We start from the raw sequence: 19,074 nt of genomic DNA on the forward strand, positions 1-19,074 counted from the left end.
ACTCGCCACAACCGTCAGAGCTCTGCAAAAGTGAGGGACCGCGAGTCGCTCAGCCGGCGCGGGCCCATTTCACCCCCTCCCCAGCCGCGTGACAGCGGGTCGCGCCCGCCACCTCGCGGGCCCCTCTCACCTTGGGTGGCGAATGGCGAAGGACCACCGGCCGGGGAGCCCGGGGCGGGGGCGGGGGCGGGGACCGGAGCGGGTGGAGGGGTCTCTGCCGAGCCCAGCGCGGGCGCCGTCAGCATGAGATAGCGCTGCGGCGCGGGCAAACAGCGCTGGCAGAACGAGTGCAGGCAGGGCAGCAGCTTGGGCACCCGGCTCTGGATGTTCTGGTGGCACACGGCGCAAGTGTCCAACAGGTTGAGCCGGGACGCCTCGCCGCCGCTCTCCGAGTCCGGGCCCTGCCGGCTCTCGGCCTCATTCTCCCCGCTCGGCGCCGCCGCTGCGGGGCCTCCGGCCGGAGCCGCTGCCGCCGCCGCCTTCTCCACAGCCACCTCCATTGTCCTGCGGCCGCCGCCGGGTAAGCGGGAGCGCGCTCACCGCCCGCCGCCCCCGACGACCTCCGCTGCCGCCGCCGCCGCCGCCTCCCGCTTCTCCGAGGCCGAGCGGACTCGCGGAGGGAGCACAGGGAGGAAGCCACCTCCCGAGTGGCGCGGCCGGAAGACGCGGAGCTGTCAACGGGGACCGGTTCCCGCACCGCGACGCCGCCGCGCGGGCCGACAGGCAAACCGCCACCGAGACGCTCGATTCCGCCCAGCGCGCTCGCCCGCCCGTGCCTAGCAGCCTTTCTCTCGGGCCCCTTGGACCACCGCGGGCCCCGCCCCCACCTCCCTCTCCCAGCAACCGCGGCGACTGCGAGCCGAGCGCCATCCAATGACCGCCGCGCCTGCCCAGGGGGCGGGGTCTGCGGGAGCCCGCGAGGCTCGGACGGCCCCCGCGGGAGGTTGGGAGTGGGCGGGGCTAGCCCCGCCGGACGCGAGGACCGCGGCCGCTGATTGGCTCGCTGTGTGTGTGTCTCTCTTCTGTAGATTGTAAAGGAATCATTTGTTAAGGAGCCAGAGCAGGCATCGGGTTCCGCCAGCCGCTATGGCCCCGCCCAAGGGGCGGGGACTCTGCCCAGTCTACCCAACCTGATTAATTAAGAAACTGCTTGGAAAACTGCTTTTACTACTGGAGACTTAAATGGGGAAAGGAGTAAGATCGTGGGAGGGCCGAGGGAGGATGAAAAAGTAAGTTACGTGCAAATGAGAAGAGACCCAAAACCGCGTTGTATGAGCCCACATTGTGTGAAAGGGGGAGTGTGCTGGCAGCTTTACTTTTTTTGTGGCCTGAATTTATCTCTGTGATGAATGAATGAGAATGATGTAGAGGGGGAGAAATTACAAATTTGTCGGAATTTTAAAAGACCTCAATGGAAAAAGGTGAAATTAATTTTGCTTCTTAAATGAATAAAAGCAGTTATTTGTTTTGAGGACTAAATAAATAATCTGCAAGTGTCTTAAGTACGTAAATATTAAACTCTTAAAAAAAAAAACAAAAGGCAGACGTGGTAGCACACACCTATACTAATACTCCAGAGGCAAAGGCCTCTAAAAATTCAAAATTATTCTAGGTTTTAGTCAGTATAAAAGCCTGTCTCAAAAAGGGGGTGGGGGGAGAAAAAACCCCTCAATTCTGGTTTTAGAGTTTCAGTATTATATTTCATGTCTTCCTTCTCCCATGCTTGTTACCGGAAATTCTGGGGAGTCCCATGGGAAGTGCCACCTGTTACTAGGGAAATCAGAGTCCCCTCTTGAGGTTCATAGTCTCATTAATAAAAGAATTTAAGAAGGAGCCTCAAAAGAAGCTGGAGGAAACTTTATTAGAGTTTAAAAGAAAAGAAAGAAAAAACCCAATGCAGGCAAGCTTTACATAAATCTCAGCAGCTGCCCAGAGGAAGATGGAGAAGTGGAAGAGATGCCATGCCATTTGTGTTAAACAGCCACATGGTTACGGCAGCCAGTGGAGGGGAGCTTTAGAGAAAGAGTAAGGAAGCCCAAACTATCAGAGAATGTGTATTAGGCTAGCACCCAAAAGAAAAGAGAAGACAAAGAGAAGGTTGGGGGTTCTGAGACAGGAATAGACAGAAATCCTGGAGAATCTCTTGGGGAATCTGGAACTATTGCACTATGGGTCAGGAATTTGGGGAAGAAAAAGTGTGAACTGTTTATTAAAGAGATTATTCCTCTGTGTCTTTAGCATGGCTGAAGGTGAATCTGCCTTTCTAAGGGATGGTCCCTTATCCAGGTGATGGGCAGACCCAGCTGGATTAAGGTTTACAGAAGGAGACAATGGCGTGACTCTACCTCAAAGGTAGATTCCATTGGGTTATGGTTAGTAGGCAACATCATTCCCTTAATGGACCTTTAATAAGAATAATAGAAATTACATTTTCAGCCAAAAGCTGCCCAGTCAAAAGCCAGGCTCAGTGGTACATACCTTTAATTCCAGCCTTTGAGAGGCAGAAGCAGGCAGATCTCTGAATTCCAGGCCAGCCTGCTCTACAGAGCCAGAACAGCCAGGGCTACATGAGAAACACTCTCTAAAAACAACAAAAAGCTGGGTAAAATCTCATAGAGGTTGAAGAATACTGTGAGAGGAGACAAGCTTTTATATACACATGAATAAAGTCCATGTGCTATGTAATTCCCAAAGACTTGAGGAGAAAGACCAGGAACCTGAATCATGGTGGCCAAATTTATTAAAGTAACCAAGCAAGCAATGAAAGCAAAAAATTAAAGGCCTATGTACATAGGCTGCCTCCCCCTAAGGTGGGATTCAAGAGGTCAGCCTTGGACACGAGGAAGACAAGGTTTTTATAGGTCAGAGGTAGGTTTCCAAATGGGGGAAAGTAAGTGGGGTTACAGTAGCAGAATTTAACAAGGTATTCATAACAAATTTATGAATAAACAAAGGTAAGATTAATAGGTTTCCAGTATCAGTTTCTGCTACTTAGTGATCTTCAGTGGCTGATAATTTTGTACAGACCACCCTCGCAGCCTATAGCTAGTCTTTGCTGCTTTGTGGGTTCTTTCTCCTAACCTTTCCCTCTTCCCAAGTCCCCCCCCCCCCCCCCAACACTAGGTAGGAGAGAAACAAGGATAGAAGGGAGAGAGGAATTAGGGAAATCCCTGAAACTAATTCCTTTCCTTTTGTTTCTTCTTTGACCATGGCTACTAACAAACAGCAGCCAACTTCACAAAATGACCAACAACCATCAACTCCACCTTGCAGGGCCCTCAAGTTTATGTATCCTCTGAAAAGTTCTCAGAATTCCAAACATCACACAATCGCAGAAATTATCTGCAGCTGCCAAAACCAAGTCATGGTCAGCTGCAGCGGACTGTCGAAAGCAGCACCACATCCTATAGCTGGGATTCAAACGAACAAACATGCTTGTACATTTCTGTGTTTTTAAAAAAGAAACCAAAATTTCAGAATTCTTACTACACCTGCATTTGTAACATATTTTGTGTATTTGAGGATTCTATCTTGGACCAAAATTATTGTACGCACACACACACACAGAGGCATCTTGGGAGTTGAAGAGATGGTTCAGCAGTTAAGAGTGTTTGCAGCTCTTTCAGAGGACCCAAGTTCAGTTTCTAGCACACATATAAAGGCTCATAGCTGCCTATAACTCCAAAGCCAAGGAATCCAACTCCCTCTTCTGGCCTTTCCATGCTCATGCATGCATACATGCACATACACACATGCACGCCTTTAATCCCAGCACTCGGGAGGCAGAGGCAGGTGGATTTCTGAGTTCGAGGCCAGCCTGGTCTACAAAGTGAGTTCCAGGACAGCCAGGGCTACACAGAGAAACCCTGTCTCGAAAAACCAAAAAAAAAAAAAAAAAAAAAAGTATAATCTAAAAGAACATTTACTAACATTCCCCAACAATATAGCATGACAACCATGTAGTATCTACATGTTTGTTCCAGCCTTGCCTGCTATGCTTTTGGAATAAACTTTTAATCTACAAATATTAGTCACAATGAGAGAGAGACTGGGTCCATTGTGAGTTTTGAAACCTCAAAGTCCATCCCCGATGGCATACCTTCTAATTCTTCCTAAACAATCTACCAACTGGGAAAACAAACATTCCATATATGAGCATTTGGGGGCTATTCATTCAAATTACATTGAGTGTATGTTATATGCACTATCTATGTGCCTGGCGCCTGAGATTGTCAGATACCCTAGAACTGGATTTAGGGATGGTTTTGAACCTGTAAGTTCAAAATTGCTTTTGACTGCTGAGTGATCTCTCCAGTCTTTTAATACAATTTGCTCTTGATAGAGGATGTACAATTTGCTTTTTGATACAGTGCTTGCCCATCCCAGGATGCTGGCATATACACACCTATGATCCTAACACTTCAGAGTTGGGCGACAGGAGGGTCAGAAGTTCAAGGCCAGACTCCTCAGATAATCATTTTCAAGGAAAATTAACTTCCGTATTTTTAGCCTTCTATTCTGGCTTGGAAATAACATCTCCTTCACAGCCTCATGTATTGAAGTCTTGGTCCCCAGCTGGTGATACTATTTTGGGAGGTGGTAGAAATTTTAGGATGTAGGACCTAGTTGAAGGAAGTAGGTCATTGAGAGCATGCCCTGAAAAGATAAATCCTGTCAGCAGCTCCTTCCTCTGTCTTTCTCTGTTTCCTGTTTCTCACAGGGGGTGCAGTTTTGTTCACTAGTCCTCATAGCAGTGTTCTGCCTTATAATGAACCTTGGAATAATGGAGCTATCTGGTCATGCACTGAAACCTCTGAAATCATGAGCACAAATAAATCTTTCCTGCCTTTTGTTTTCCCAGGTACTTATCAAAGAAACAAAAAGTCTAACTAATACACCCTCTTAATGTTACATAAAATAGCTATATTTTTCACTTTAAGTATGAATGGCTTCTGTCTTTTAAGTATTGATTTACCATTTTAGTTTCTTTTCTCTAATTTATGTTATTTCCTTATGTTGAAATCCAGGAATCACCCCACAAACCACATGAACACCCATCTCAGTTGGACAGGGATAGCTTATTAAGCCCACACCCTAAGACTGATTGGTCAGGGCCATAGCTCAGAATTTAGGGACTGAGGCTACAATCTCCAGTGTTTTTCTATGTTCATATACAAGTGCAGAATCCTCTTCTAAGTGATGGAGATCTGTCCACTATGGTTGGCAAGAGTACAGGTTGACAAGTTTTGATGAGTTTGGCAATTCTAAGTATCAGAACTGAAGAGCAATGAGTAGTTCTGATAGAACAATGATGAATGCATTCAAGGAAATCCCAACCATGGTGGACAGAATCAACCTCCCTCACAATATAGTTGATCGAACAAATAATTTATTCAAGCAAGTGTATGAGCAGAAGAGCCTGAAGGGAAGGAAGAGTTAATGATGCGATAGCTTCTGCTTGTCTGTATATCACCTGTAGACAAGAAGGCGTTCCCAGGACATTTAAAGAAATATGTGCAGTATCTTGAATCTCAAAGAAAGAAATTGGCCACCGTTTTAAACTGATTTTGAAAGCTTTGGAAGCCAGCGTGGATCTGATTACAACTGGGGACTTCATGTCCAGGTTCTGCTCCAACCTTTGCCTCCCCAAGAAAGTGCAGATGGCAGCTACACCCATAGCCCGTAAGGCTGTGGAGCTGAACTTGGTTCCTTGGTAGGAACCTGATCTCTGTGGCAGCAGCAGCATTTACATGGCTTCACAGGCCTCAGCTGAGAAGCGAACACAGAAAGAAAGTGGGGATATTGCTGGTGTTGCTGATGTTACAATCAGACAGTCCTACAGACTGATCTACCCTCGGGTTCCAGATCTATTCCCTTCAGACTTCAAGTCTGACACCCCAGTGGACAAATTAACTCTTAATGTTTATAGAATATGGAACTTTGTACATAGCCCCACAGTGCTGGTTGAATATTTAATGAGGAAAAGGAGATGGTACGAATTCCAGAGCTAAACATTTATATTTATATTTATATTTATATTTATATTTATATATATATATCAACATATTTAATGACTTAAATTTCTTACTGAACCTGCTTTCTTTTTTTAGTGATCTAGGAAACAGTATTTTGGAAAATTTTGAAATGTGTAATTCTCAAATAAAAATTTAAAACCAAAAAAAAAATTTTTTTTTTTTTGGTCTGTTTGCTTCTGTTCTTGTTGTGCTGTCTGTAGTGAATAGATGTTATTCTGTCTCCTGGGGAAAAGTTCATACAGTGTCCTCCTTGTAAGTATTGTTCCAGATGCATTTCATAAAGATCCATACTGCTTGTGGTTGATCCTTCCTTAGTTATATCGTTCACTGTCTCTTGTTCTAGAATTTTCTGGTTTTCCCCACTGAAAGCTTTTTCTGGCTTCATCTTTCTGATCATCCTTGCTGATACCACCATGTTCCCATACACACCCAAAACTCTGCTTAATTGGATAATTTGCAATTTCGTATTTTCTAACCTGCATCTTACTAATGCCTCTGAAGAGAGCTAGAGTGTTACATATTGATGAGGGTTCTCATCCTACCCCTCAAAAGATGGTAGTGGGGGGAAAATCTTGAACTCCCAAAGAGGTTTTGGTTTGGTTTGGTTTTGGCTTTTGGTTTTTGTTTGGAGGGTTGGCTTTTCAAGACAGGGTTTCTCTGTGTAGCCCTGGCTGTCCTGGAACTCACTCTGTAGACCAGGCTGGCCTTGAACTCAGAGGTTTGCCTGCCTCTGCCTCCCATATGCTGGGATTAAAGTTTATTTAAGGCCAATATTTTTTTAAAGATTTATTTATTTATTTATTTATTTATTTATTATATGTAAGTACACTGTAGCTGTCTTCAGACACTCCAGAAGAGGGCATCAGATCTCATTACAGGTGGTTGTGAGCTGGGATTTGAACTTCGGACCTTCGGAAGAGCAGTCGGGTGCTCTTACCCACTGAGCCACCTCACCAGCCCCTATTTAAGGCCAATATTAACTTAGAACTTAAGCACAGGGCTTGAAAAGAAGAGAACTACTGGGAAGTGTTTAGAACATGTCTATTGGTTTCTCAAAAAGACTCTCTCTTCATTGTCTTTATTATGGCCATGTAATTTTTGGTAATTTTTGAAGTTATTCTCTTCAAGAGTCACTAAGGGAGTTGCTTGGTATTTCCACAGATGTAACCTGACAGTTACCATTGATAAAGGCAGGGCTGGAGAGATAATGTTGAAGAGACTTGTCTGCTCCTCTGGAGGACCTGGGTTCCGTGTTGAGCACCCACCTAGCAGCTCACAACTGTCTGTAACTCTAGTTTCTAGGGATCCAATGTTAATCCCATTGAATGAGAATGAGGATCCCCAACTGTCCCCCCCACCCCCCATTGAATTAAGCAAGCTTTACTTTTGTGAATAACAAAGCCAGCCTATTGGCTGTCTCCCCCTAATGCAGGACTCAGGTGATCAGCCCTGAACACAGGGGATGTAAGGTTTTTATAGCCCCGAACCAAAAGATTTCCAATAAGGAACTTGGGAAGCAAAATACAGAAGCAGATAAGATTATCTGGCAGAACGTCTTGTGGTTTGGTGAGGGGTAAACCTCAAGGAATGGTAGGAGTGTGATCCAAATTCCATAGAGTGAGGTGCATCCTAAAAGGTCAGGGCAAGCACACCCTGACCATGGCTGGAGCCCAAACTGAAGACCAGAGCCAAGGGAAAAGCACACCCTGACCTGACTTCACCCCAACATGGAGACAGGGTCAAGAAAAACAACAACCCAAACAAAAACCCCACCGACCACTGAGCTTAAAGACCAGGCTAAAGAATCTGTCTAGTCTCTGAGCTTGCCCCATGATCAGGCCACATAATTCCTCAAATCCCAGGGTCATCTTGAAAACTCCACCCTACAAGAAACCCTATAAAACCCTGCCTTCTGCTCAGTTCTCTGCTGCTTCTCACCAGAGCAGAGGCTCAGAACCCTCCTGGGTTTTTCCTTTCTAATAAATCTCTTGTGTGAGGGTTGTACTGGCTGGTTTTGTGTGTCAATTTGACACAGGCTGGAGTTATCACAGAGAAAGGAGCTTCAGTTGAGGAAGTGCCTCCATGAGATCCAGCTGTGGGGTATTTTCTCAATTAGTGATCAAGGGGGAAAGGCCCCTTGTGGGTGGGACCATCTCTGGGCTGGTAGTCTTGGTTCTATAAGAGAGCAGGCTGAGCAATCCAGGGGAGGCAAGACAGTAAAGAACATCCCTCCATGGCCTCTGCATCAGCTCCTGCTTGAGTTCCAGTCCTGACTTCCTTGGTGATGAACAGCAGTATGGAGTTGTAAGCTGAATAACCCCTTTCCTCCCCATCTTGTTTCTTGGTCATGATGTTTGGTCCAGGAATAGAAACCCTGACTAAGACAAAGGTTGATGTGCAGTGTGACTTCGAGGTATTCCTTGGTTTCCACTTGCCAGGATACCTTTCCCTTCAGAGCTATAACACTTACTTGTGGACCATGTCAAATTCCAGGACAAGATCAAAGCTCGGACAAACTTAAGTTTTAAGTAAACAGAAATAAAATTATTTTATTAATTAAAATTTATAAAATTATTTTGATCAGGTACACATGTGCACAGACATACATGTAGGCAAAAAACCCTTACACATGAAATAATATTAATAAATAAAATTTATAATTGATACAATAAAACCTGGATTATAGGAGTACAGGAAATTAGGATATCTTCCCTGTAAGTAAAGCCATATTTGTAAGATTCCCAGAAGATAATCAATGTGTAAACCTAGTTTGTCTCTCTCTATTTTTGGTGGGTTTTGTTTTGTTTTATTTGGTTTGAAACAAGAACTCCTTGAGAAGACCAGGCTGATCTCAAAACTGACAGATATTCCCCTTCCTTTGTTTTCCAAGTGCTGGGATTAAAGGCATGCCCTACCACATCTGCCTTTTTTTTTTTAATGTTGTTTAGTGTGTGTGGGTATGGATGTGAGTGATGCAGGGTTATGTGTGTGCTATGGTGCTTGTGTGGTGACCAAAGGGTAACCTGTGAATTAGATTCTCTCTATCATTAACTGAGTTCTGGCTATCACACTCAGTTCATTGGGCACATGTGGCCAACACTTGTACCATTTAATCTTATATATCAGCCTTACTGTCTTCCAAGAATTCATGGGTACCAAGACTTAAGTGCATTTCCCTTCCTTTTTTCCCTTTTCCTTCTGCCCTTCTTTCTCCCAGACCCCTTACTTCTCTTCCCCCTCTTATTCTCCTTTTTCCTCTCCCCTTCTCTTTTTCTCTTCATGTATGTGTGTGTATAAAATATGTATCTATATATATAGTATATGACTTGCATGTAATCCATCCTAGCTTCCAACTCATTGTATGCTGACAGTGACCTTGAACTCCTAATTTTCCTGCCTCTATGTCCTACCTACATACTGAGATTATGCTTGAATCCTCACGCTAGGCTTGTGGTAGACTTTGCTATGTGGAAGAGCACCTGCCATAGGAGGAGACCACTGGAACCATGCTCCTGGTTTTTCATCATCTTTCCCTATATAGCTTCTTCTGCTGATATGGATTTCCATCCTTTTGATGTAATACATTGTACCTAAGTGAATGACTAACAGTTTCTTCTGTATTTTGAGATCTCATAAGAAGCTCATTTGAACTGAAGGTGATTTTCTGGCCCACCAACCCAAGAGCAAGTAAACTCTCTAGATAGACGATCATTTACTGGATCCTAGAACTACCTCTTATCCTCTGTATTCCTTTCAACATTTCTCAAATTCCACTGAAGACAAACTAGAATTTTCCCTCCTTGGTTTTAGTCTTCTTGTCCTCTGGTCCACCATATAAGCATTTGGTTTGATTAGCTCCATTCTCAAGTAGTTCCTTCTTCAGAGTCATACGCTCAGGGGGAGAGTTCATGATTCAAGAGTAAAATGATCTTCCCATTCCCTTATCACCGGTTTTCTTCCCAGATATTTTATGTTTTCAGAGCATTATTTGTTTTTTTTTTTGTTTTTTGTTTTTTTTTTATTTTATTGAGACAGGGTTTCTCTGTGTACCAGAGCATTATTTGTAGATGAAAAAAAAACCTCACTGAATGGGTTAAAGTGTCAGACATGAGTGTGGGGGACATCTCTAGTCCTTTTTTGGAACACAAAGTAATAGATTGAAGTGAAGCCTGTCTTTCTGCAATGTCAGAATTTACTGAATAACAGTGAATTCATAGGGTATAGAGACAGTTTGTCAGATAGACCCACATTCCTTGGTTATCATGAGTGATGGTTTGTATATTCTTGGGCCAGGGAGTGGCACCATTTGGAGGTGTGGCCTTGTTGGAATAGGTATGACCTGGTTGGAGTAGGTGTGTCATTGTGGGTGTGGGCATAAGAGCCTCACCCTAGTTGCCTGGAAGTCAGTCTTCCACTAGTGGCCTTTGGATGAAAATGTAGGACTCTCAGCCCTGCCTGTGCTATGGCTGCCTGGATACTGCCATGCTCCCACCTTGATGATAATGGACTGAACCTCTGAACCTGTAAGCCAGCCCCAACTAAATGTTGTTTTTATAAGGCTTGCCTTGGTCATGGTGTCTATTCACAGCAGTAAAACCCTAACTAAGACACCACAGGTAAGGTGAATAGGGTTTTTTTGTTTTTGTTTTTGTTTTTCCAGTCTTCAGTACTATTATCAACTCCTAGGCCACATATTACATATCATAGAGTAACTGTATCTTGTGTGTGTGTGTGTGTGTGTGTGTGTGTGTGTGTGTGTGTGTGTGTGTGTGGTGGGGTGGGGCAGGGCGGGAAGGCTACAGAAGGCTTCAAAGGGTTAAGAACTAGATCAGAGTTCAACAGGTTTCAGAAGCCTGAGAGGTAGGTAACCTCTTATAGGACAGAGTCTCTGTGAGAGCTAAGATAACTAACCACTCAAAAGAAGCTGCTACTGTTGTGTCAGGCCTGCTTTGGGTCACAGGTTCAGGAGAAAAGCTTCAGAATTGAGTCTAGCTACTGGGGGAAAAGAATAATACTGGGTCCAGGTGAAGAAATGGGAGAATGGATGGACAGAGAAACAAACAAATGGTAATTCAAATAAGTCATGTCAACACTGGGTGCCAATCCAATCCAAAGGCCCCAGGACACGCAGGAGTTCTCTTCACGCATGCATGAAAGCAGTAGGTGACAGGTCATTGGGTGTGATGGCTATTCTTAGCTGTCAGCTTCACTATATCTAGAATGAACTACAGTTCAGAAATGTGGAGATTTTCTGCTTGGTTTGATGTCAGTCACTTCTAGTTCAGACATTGGATGTAGGAAGATAATACCTCTGATTCAGATCTTTGAGGCACAGAGGCAACATGACCTTAATTTAGATCTTGAGATGAGTAGAAACAGGCTTTTGATTCAGATCTTGAGACAAAAAGATACATGTCTTTAAACCAAATCTTGAGGCAGGAAGACAGCCTTTTTTTTTTTTTTTTTTTTTTTTTTTAAAATCTGGACCATACCTTCTGCTAGTCTATATAAAGACATGGAAGACTAAAGGGTTTGCTTTTTGCCAGCTTGCTCTTGCCTTGCTAGCACACCTATTCCTTTATTGGCATCGAAGCCTACTTCTTTGTGATGCCAGCATATACAGAAGACCAGCTGAGACACCCAGCCTTATGGAACTGAGCAACTAGTAGATTCTTGAACTTTCTGTTCACAATTAGACATTGTTGGATTAGTTGGACTGTAGCCTGTAAGTCATTCCAATAAATTCCCTTTTTATACATATAGAGAGATTCATTGTATAAATTCTGTGACTCCAGAGAGCCCTGACTAATACAGTGGGAGTCTCTGCCATCTTGATGTTAGATGTTTATCCCTGCATGTGATCCAAGTAAGAGACTTACACTTCTCCCGTGTTCTGGTATGTCTGAAAAGCCCTTGTGTCTGGTCTTCCCGCTATAATTTTGTTTTATTGTTATTATTTTGAAAAGCTATTTTTATTTTATGAATATAGGTGTCTTACCTACAGGTATGTCTGTGCACTATGTACATTTATTGCCTACAGAGGCCAAAAGAAGGTATCAACTCCCTGGAACTTGAATTATAGATAGTTGTGAGTGTGAAGAACTGAACTCAAAAGTTTTCTAGAAGAACAGCTAGTGCTTTTAACTATTGATCAGTCTCACAAAAAAAAAAAAAAAATGCAGACAGGTGGTTGTGGTACCTGAATTTAATCCCAGCAAGAGGGAGGCAGAGGCAGGCAGATGTCTGAGTTCAAGACCAGCCTGGCCTTCAAAGTGAGTTCTAGGACAGCCAGGGCTACATAATGAAACTGTAAGACCCCAACCCTCTGTCAGTGGTGACCCGTCCAGCAGGTCCAGTTATTCGAGGGTCACGAGGGGACCTCCTCCTAAGAACCAAATGGGGGGTAGAGAGAGACAAGGGCCTTGTGCGAATAACGACATGGAAACCTTTCTGGAATGCATCAAAGCCCCAAATGTATTGAGAAAGGCCCAAGGCTTAAATGCACAAGCAAAAGGGGAAGTACAGATACTTATAAGTGGGAGGGGTAGGGCAATACAAGCAAAAGGAGAAGTACTTATGGGAGGGGAGGCAGTAGAAATTCTTTCTTTTGGCAGCTACACGGGGAAGCAGGAAGTTGGTGGTATCAGGATGTGGTCAGGACATCGGTGATGACTTAGGGCTGGAACATCCTGTGGTTGTTCTCCGAATCCATGTGTTGGCGGCCCGCTTTTGACCCCTTTTTCTTCTCAGGGGGAGAGGCCCAATTTAGAGATCAAGAGTTGTCTTAATAGCTCCCAACACAGTGGTACTTACCTCGAGATGCCCTTGAGTGAGACACCAAGATGCAGATCAATGCAAAGGCAAGAGGTTTATTTTCCTGAGGGGGTGGGGGTCAACCCTCAATCTGTCCTTCTGGGAGAGTGATGAGAAGGAGACCCTGAATGGCTACTACAAACAGTTTTTATACTTTTTAGGGGCACAGGTTACATCAGCAAGGTTATAGTTCAAACTTATTGGCTAAGCATATCAACCTTTAAATCTATTGGCTAGCAAGCACAACACTCATTTGAACTCTACCTGGGACTTTCCAGAGGGTCAGGTGACTATCAGTCAGTACATTCTAATTATTTTTTACTCAAGTTTGTTCCTGTTGATGGGGAATGGAACTTGGGTCTAGTCTTGACCCGAGGCAGGAGGGGGAAGCTGTAAGGAGGGTTTGGGACTGGAAAAGCCCTCAAAACCCTGTCTCTGACCCGTCCAGCAGGTCCAGTTATTCGAGGGCCTCGAGGGGGCCTTCTCCTAAGAACCAAATGTGGGGGTAGAGAGAGACAAGGGTCTTGTGCGAATAATGACACAGAAACGTTCCGAATTGCATCAAAACCCCAATGTATTGAGAAAGGCCCAAGGCTTAAATGCACAAGCAAAAGGGGAAGTACAGATACTTATCAGCGGGAGGGGGGCAATAGAATTGCACATTCTTTAGGCAGTTACACGGGGAAGCAGGAACTTGGTGGTATCAGGGTGTGGTCGGGACATCAGCGATGACTTAGGACTGGAACATTCTGTGGTTGTTCTCAGAATCAGTGTGTCGGTGGCCCGCTTTGACCCCCTTTTCTTCTCGGGGGGAGAGGCCCAATTCAGAGATCAAGAGTTGTCTTAATAGCTCCCAACATGTCTCAAAACAAACAACTAAACCAAAACGAACAAACAACAAAAAGAAAGAAAGAAAGAAAGAAAGAAAGAAAGAAAGAAAGAAAGAAAGAAAGAAAGAAAGAAAGAAAGAAAGATGGGCTGGTGAGATGGCTCAGTGGGTAAGAGCACCCGACTGCTCTTCCGAAGGTCCAGAGTTCAAATCCCAGCAACCACATGGTGGCTCACAACCATCTGTAACGAGATCTGGCGCCCTCTTCTGGAGTGTCTGAAGACAGCTACAGTGTACTTACATATAATAAATAAATAAATCTTTAAAAAAAAAAAAAAGAAAGAAAGAAAGAAAGAAAGGAAGGAAGGAAGGAAGGAAGGAAAGAAGTAAAAGAGGGAGGAAGGGAGGGAGGAAGGAAGGAAGGAAGGAAGGAAGGAAGGAAGGAAGGAAGGATGCATCCAGGAACTAGAAGAATGAGGAGGTAAAGAGGTTGATAGCACTCCCTAGAACGGCAGGGTCTCACTATATAGCTCTGGCTGTTGTGTCACCCAGGCAGGCCTTGAGCTCATGGAGATCTGCCTATCTCTGTCTCCCAAACTCTAGGATTAAAGGCATGAGCCACTACAGCCAGCAGGATTGGATGTTTTGTAGTCCAGTCCTATCAGCTAAAGTGATTAACCATCGTAGACTTTAAGAATATATTTATGCTGGGCATGGTGGCGCACGCCTTTAATCCCAGCACTCAGGAGGCAGAGGCAGGCGGATTTCTGAGTTCGAGGCCAGCCTGATCTACAAAGTGAGTTCCAGGATAGCCAGGGCTATACAGAGAAACCCTGTCTCAATAAATAAATAAATAAATAAATAAATAAATAAATAAATAAATAAAAATATATTTACAACACAATATTATTCACAATAAAATTTCTTCTTCACCACACCTAGGAGCAGCCATGACATTTCCTTTCCTTTTTATTTCTTTTTTCTTTATTCACCCACCATCCTTTTCCATGCTAGAGCAGGTAGCTGAACCTGCAGCTTCATTCATTTATGATGCAGTACAAAGATGAAATCTCAGGGAGGTCAGGTGATCATGGGAGTGAGTGGTTGCAAAGGGGGCACTGTTCCCCCAATACTTGTTTTGTTTCGTTTTGTTTTGTTGCCACCCCGGAAGCTCTCCAAACTCCATCAGTTATAGGTTTTTATGGAGGCTTCATTACACAGGTGATTAAGTCTTTGTCCAGGCTGAATCCATTTCTGGCCCCTGCCCCTTAACAGAGGTGGTGGGGAGGGGAAAGTACCAATTACCCTACTAGGTGCTTACCTTGAAAGAGCCCTAGGTGACTCACACCTATGCATGGAGGAAGAAGCTTAATATGAATAACAGAAGACACTGGGTACTCATCTATCACTCAGGAAATTCCAAGGATTCTGATGCACCCTCTCTGAAAGCCATCAAAGCCAAAGATATATTAGAATAAAATATTCTCCCTTTATCTCTGTCATTTAGGACATTACAAGGGTATCAGGAACTGGGACAAACACAAGTCCTGGTTAATTATTTTATTTTATGTCAATTTGTTAGTATTAGAGTCATCAGGGAAGGGAGAACCTCAATTGAGAAAATACCTTCATCACGTTGGCAAGTGTTTGGGCATTTGATTGTTTAATGATTGATGTGAGAGGGAATAAATTCACTCAGGGCAGTGCCAGTCCTTGGCAGATGGGCCTGGGCTGTATAAGAAAGGAAGCTGAGCAGGCTGGTAAGCAGCTTTCCTCCCTGGCCTCTGGCCTCTGCTTCATTCACTGCCTCCACTCTCCTGCCTTGGGTTCCCACCCTGACTTCTTTTTCTTCCCCAAGTTGCTTGGATCATGGCGTTTTATTACAGCAATGTAAAAATAACTAAGACAACGTTGTGATGAGAAAAACCAGGAGCAAACACAGGAATGTTTCTCAAGGTAAAAAATTTTTTATGGCTGGGCCAAACTTGCAATCTCACAGGAAGTAGGAGTGAGAAGTGGCCCTGACCAAAAAGCAGGGGAACCTTTTGAAATCAGGCTAATTGATGACCTTTGATTGCAAAAGCAGTGCTGGGATTAAAGGTGTGCGCCACCACCGCCCAGCACAAAAGCAAACTTTTTGCAGTTAGTAAATTAGCTAGCTATTTTTATGATTATGGGAAAAGATATATGTTATGGTCAGCCAGTTCTTGTAACATACAATGAAACAACAGAAACAATTGTGGACATGTAAATTACAAGATTATAAAGGAAGAACAAGTAAAAAGCACACCAAAGGAACAAAACCAACAAAAACAAACAAACAAACAAACAAAACAGGCTTGGCCTTTAATCCCAGCACTGGGGAGGCAGAGGCAGGCGGATTTCTGAGTTCAAGGCCAGCCTGGTCTACAAAGTGAGTTCCAGGACAGCCAGGGCTACACAGAGAAGCCCTGTCTCGAAAACCAAAAAAAAAAAAACCCCGAAAAACAAAAAACAAGCTTGGGACATGATTACAGAAGAAACACCACAGGGAACAATATAGAAATAAAGCAAATTCTAACACTATGTTTCACTAAAAAAGGAGGAAAAATGGAGTCAGTTGGCCCTTAACAGACAAAACAAACTATGTGTTTCTTACTATATATATGTCAAGCTCAATTCCATTAGATCCATGCCTTCAAAAGAGGAAGACAGATAGAGCTTTCCTCCTCTCAGAAAACTTGACAACATCAAGGAAAGGCTACATGTGGCCTGTGGGAGGTCTACACACCAGAAAGAGAACCTTTCAGAGGTATAATTGGACAGAGCCTTCAAATTGGACTTGTTAGCATTTTGTCTAAGCTCAACCCCAAGTTACCTGGCAATAGCCAGGTATGCTCTGCCCCACAGTTACCTGACTCACTATAAAAGGGGCTGTTTGTCCCTCTCTCTCTTGCTCTTGCCTTCTTGCCCTCTCTGTCCTTTTGCTCCTTCCCCCTCCCCCATACTCTTCTCCCCTCTCTCTCTACCCCTCTCTCTCCATGTGCTCATGGCCAGCTTCTACTGCTCTACTCTCTCTCCTTCTCTGCCTTTCTCTGCTTCTACTACCCTCTTAACTCCCCTCCCCATGCCCTGAATAAACTATTCTATACTAAACTGTTGTGTGGCTGGTTCCTCAGGCAAAAGGGATGGGCGGAGCATGGGCGGAGACACCCCCTTCCCCCATACCTCACAACACATCCACCAAAACATATCCCTCTGCTTTTTATCTTTTTATAAACATATCAGTTAGCCTCTATAGGCCTGTGAGAAATAGATTTCTACTGTTGCTTTTTATCTTTTTATAAACATATCAGTTAGCCTCTATAGGCCTGTGAGAAATAGATTTCTACTGTTGAAGACACCTTATCTGTATGATTTCCTGTAGCACCATTAAGAAATAGGAAGATGCCCAACAATATACATAAACATCTATATGTTTATAAAAATTAATGCGGATGATTTTCTATGATAAAGTAAATTTTGTTAAGTCATGGTGAGTCTTTCAGATACAGTGAGTGTGTGTATGTGTGTGTGTGAGAGAGAGAGAGAGAAAAGTGTGTGTGTGTGTGTGTGTGTGTGGTGTGTGTGCATATGCTACAGTCTGCATATGAGGAGCAGAGAGGACAACTTCCAGGGATTGGGTTCAGTTGTTCCATTATGTGGTTCTGAGGGTCAGTCTCAGCTTGTCGGGTTGGTGGTGAGCACCTTCAACTGCCCAAATATCTCACTATCCCTCCATTTGTTTTAATTAAATTATGGACTAAGCTGGTATAGCAATTGCATTAGTTTAATCTATACCCAGTTTAGTTCTCTTCCATATAACATGGCCCAAGGTAAGTCTGCGACTCTACTTCTCAATTAGTCAAGGCAAGAGATTCCTTCCAGCTCGTTGTCCACCATCCTATAAAACATCGCCCTGAATACATGGCCAACTTTGACCAACCAGCACCATTGCAGGCAGGCCTGCTGCTGCCTGTCACATATGCAGAGGCTGGAGACTTTATTTTTAAATTGTGGTTTGCTCTGAGAAACAGCGATCTGGACCTGTCTCCCTCCCGGGGTAATCCTTTTCTCATTAGAAGGTTTACAGAGGACCAGAATAAAGGACAACAATGAGGCTCGGTCTCCTGGCCAGGCGAGAGAGATGCTTCAGTGGGTAAAAGTGAGTTTCATCCCTGAAACCCTTGGTAGGAGAGAACCAACTCCAGAAAGTTGACCTCTTGCTATTAGGGGAGTCCCTTTGTGGTGAGTGGAAAATTGGGGTCTCCTCATGGGGATTCTTAGTCATATTGATCATAGAATCAAGCCAAGTATGGTGACTCATGCCTTCAATCATATACTCTGGATGCAGAGTTAGGTATGTTTCTGAGTTTTAGTCCTTATCTATGGAGTGTGCTCAGGACAGCTAGGGCTGTAACAGAGAAACTGTGTCTCCAGAAAAGAAATTAAGGGGATCGGGGGAGGACAGACTCAAATAAAATTTTATTTATTCATTTTTAAAGATTTATTTATTTATTTATTTACTTACTTACTTTATGTACACATATACACTGTAGCTGTACTGATGGTTGTGAGCCATCCTGTGGTTGCTGGGAATTCGAATTCAGGATCTCTGCTCGCTCTGGTTGGCACCACTAGCTCTAGGCCTGCTTGCTCCAGCCTTAAAGATTTATTTGTTATTATATCTAAGTACACCGTAGCTGTCTTCAGACCACCAGAAGAGGGTGTCAGATCTCATCAGGGATGGTTGTGAGCCACCATGTGGTTGCTGGGATTTGAACTCAGGGTCTTCAGAAGAGCAGTCAGTGCTCTTAAATGCTGAGCAATCTCTCCAGCCTTAAAAATCTCAAGTTAAAAACAAGCAAATAGACAAACACCCCGAGGCAAAGAAACTATACATCTTAGAGGAGGAGGATAGAGGAGAAAAGAGAGGGAGACATGCCATTTGAGTTACTGGCATGCGAATCAGCACCATCACAACAGGTAGCTATCTATGCAAAGTTTATCATATATTCTTCCATGGAATCAAGTGATTCTTTATTAGATAAAATTATATTTGGGATTTGTTGAAAGAGCAGAAGCATACCTATGACTGTGGATAGGAGTTTCTTTGAAGGCGTCAGAATTTCTTTGCTGTTAAGAAGACGTCTTTCTGGGGGAGAGATAGAAACATAGGGTATGGATAGAGGTAAGCACATTTTGCTCAGAGCTTCGAAGGACTTAGTATCTGGACTTCAGACAGCACTGGCAAAGGGTGTAAGTTTTCAGGATGCTTCTGAGTTGGTTATTAAGCTGTTGCTAATGTAACATGGGTCACAGTAGAAACATTTGCATCAGAGATCAGCCAACAAGCAAATGGACTTTTGTTACCAGGAA

The 19,074-nt window shown here is 43.9% G+C and overlaps 1 protein-coding gene and 1 pseudogene across 2 annotated transcripts in view; one reads left to right on the top strand and one right to left on the bottom strand.

Moving 5' to 3' along the window:
- Trim24 (tripartite motif containing 24) overlaps positions 1-935 on the bottom strand; it is a 108,440-nt gene extending 107,505 nt beyond the window's left edge. The window contains exon 1 of one of the 2 annotated variants that reach the window (XM_021164255.3): positions 131-935. In XM_021164255.3, the coding sequence (XP_021019914.1) occupies positions 131-500 (370 nt within the window). In that variant the 5' untranslated portion in view covers positions 501-935. The remainder of the gene's footprint in view (positions 1-130) is intronic. The other variant, XM_021164256.3, reaches the window with a different exon arrangement.
- LOC110296560 (transcription initiation factor IIB pseudogene) lies at positions 874-6,011 on the top strand (annotated as a pseudogene).
- Positions 6,012-19,074: the final 13,063 nt, after the last annotated feature.

Source organism: Mus caroli, unplaced genomic scaffold (assembly GCF_978045245.1).
Source record: "Mus caroli unplaced genomic scaffold, Mus_caroli_1 scaffold_7, whole genome shotgun sequence".
Taxonomy (NCBI): Eukaryota; Metazoa; Chordata; class Mammalia; order Rodentia; family Muridae; genus Mus; species Mus caroli.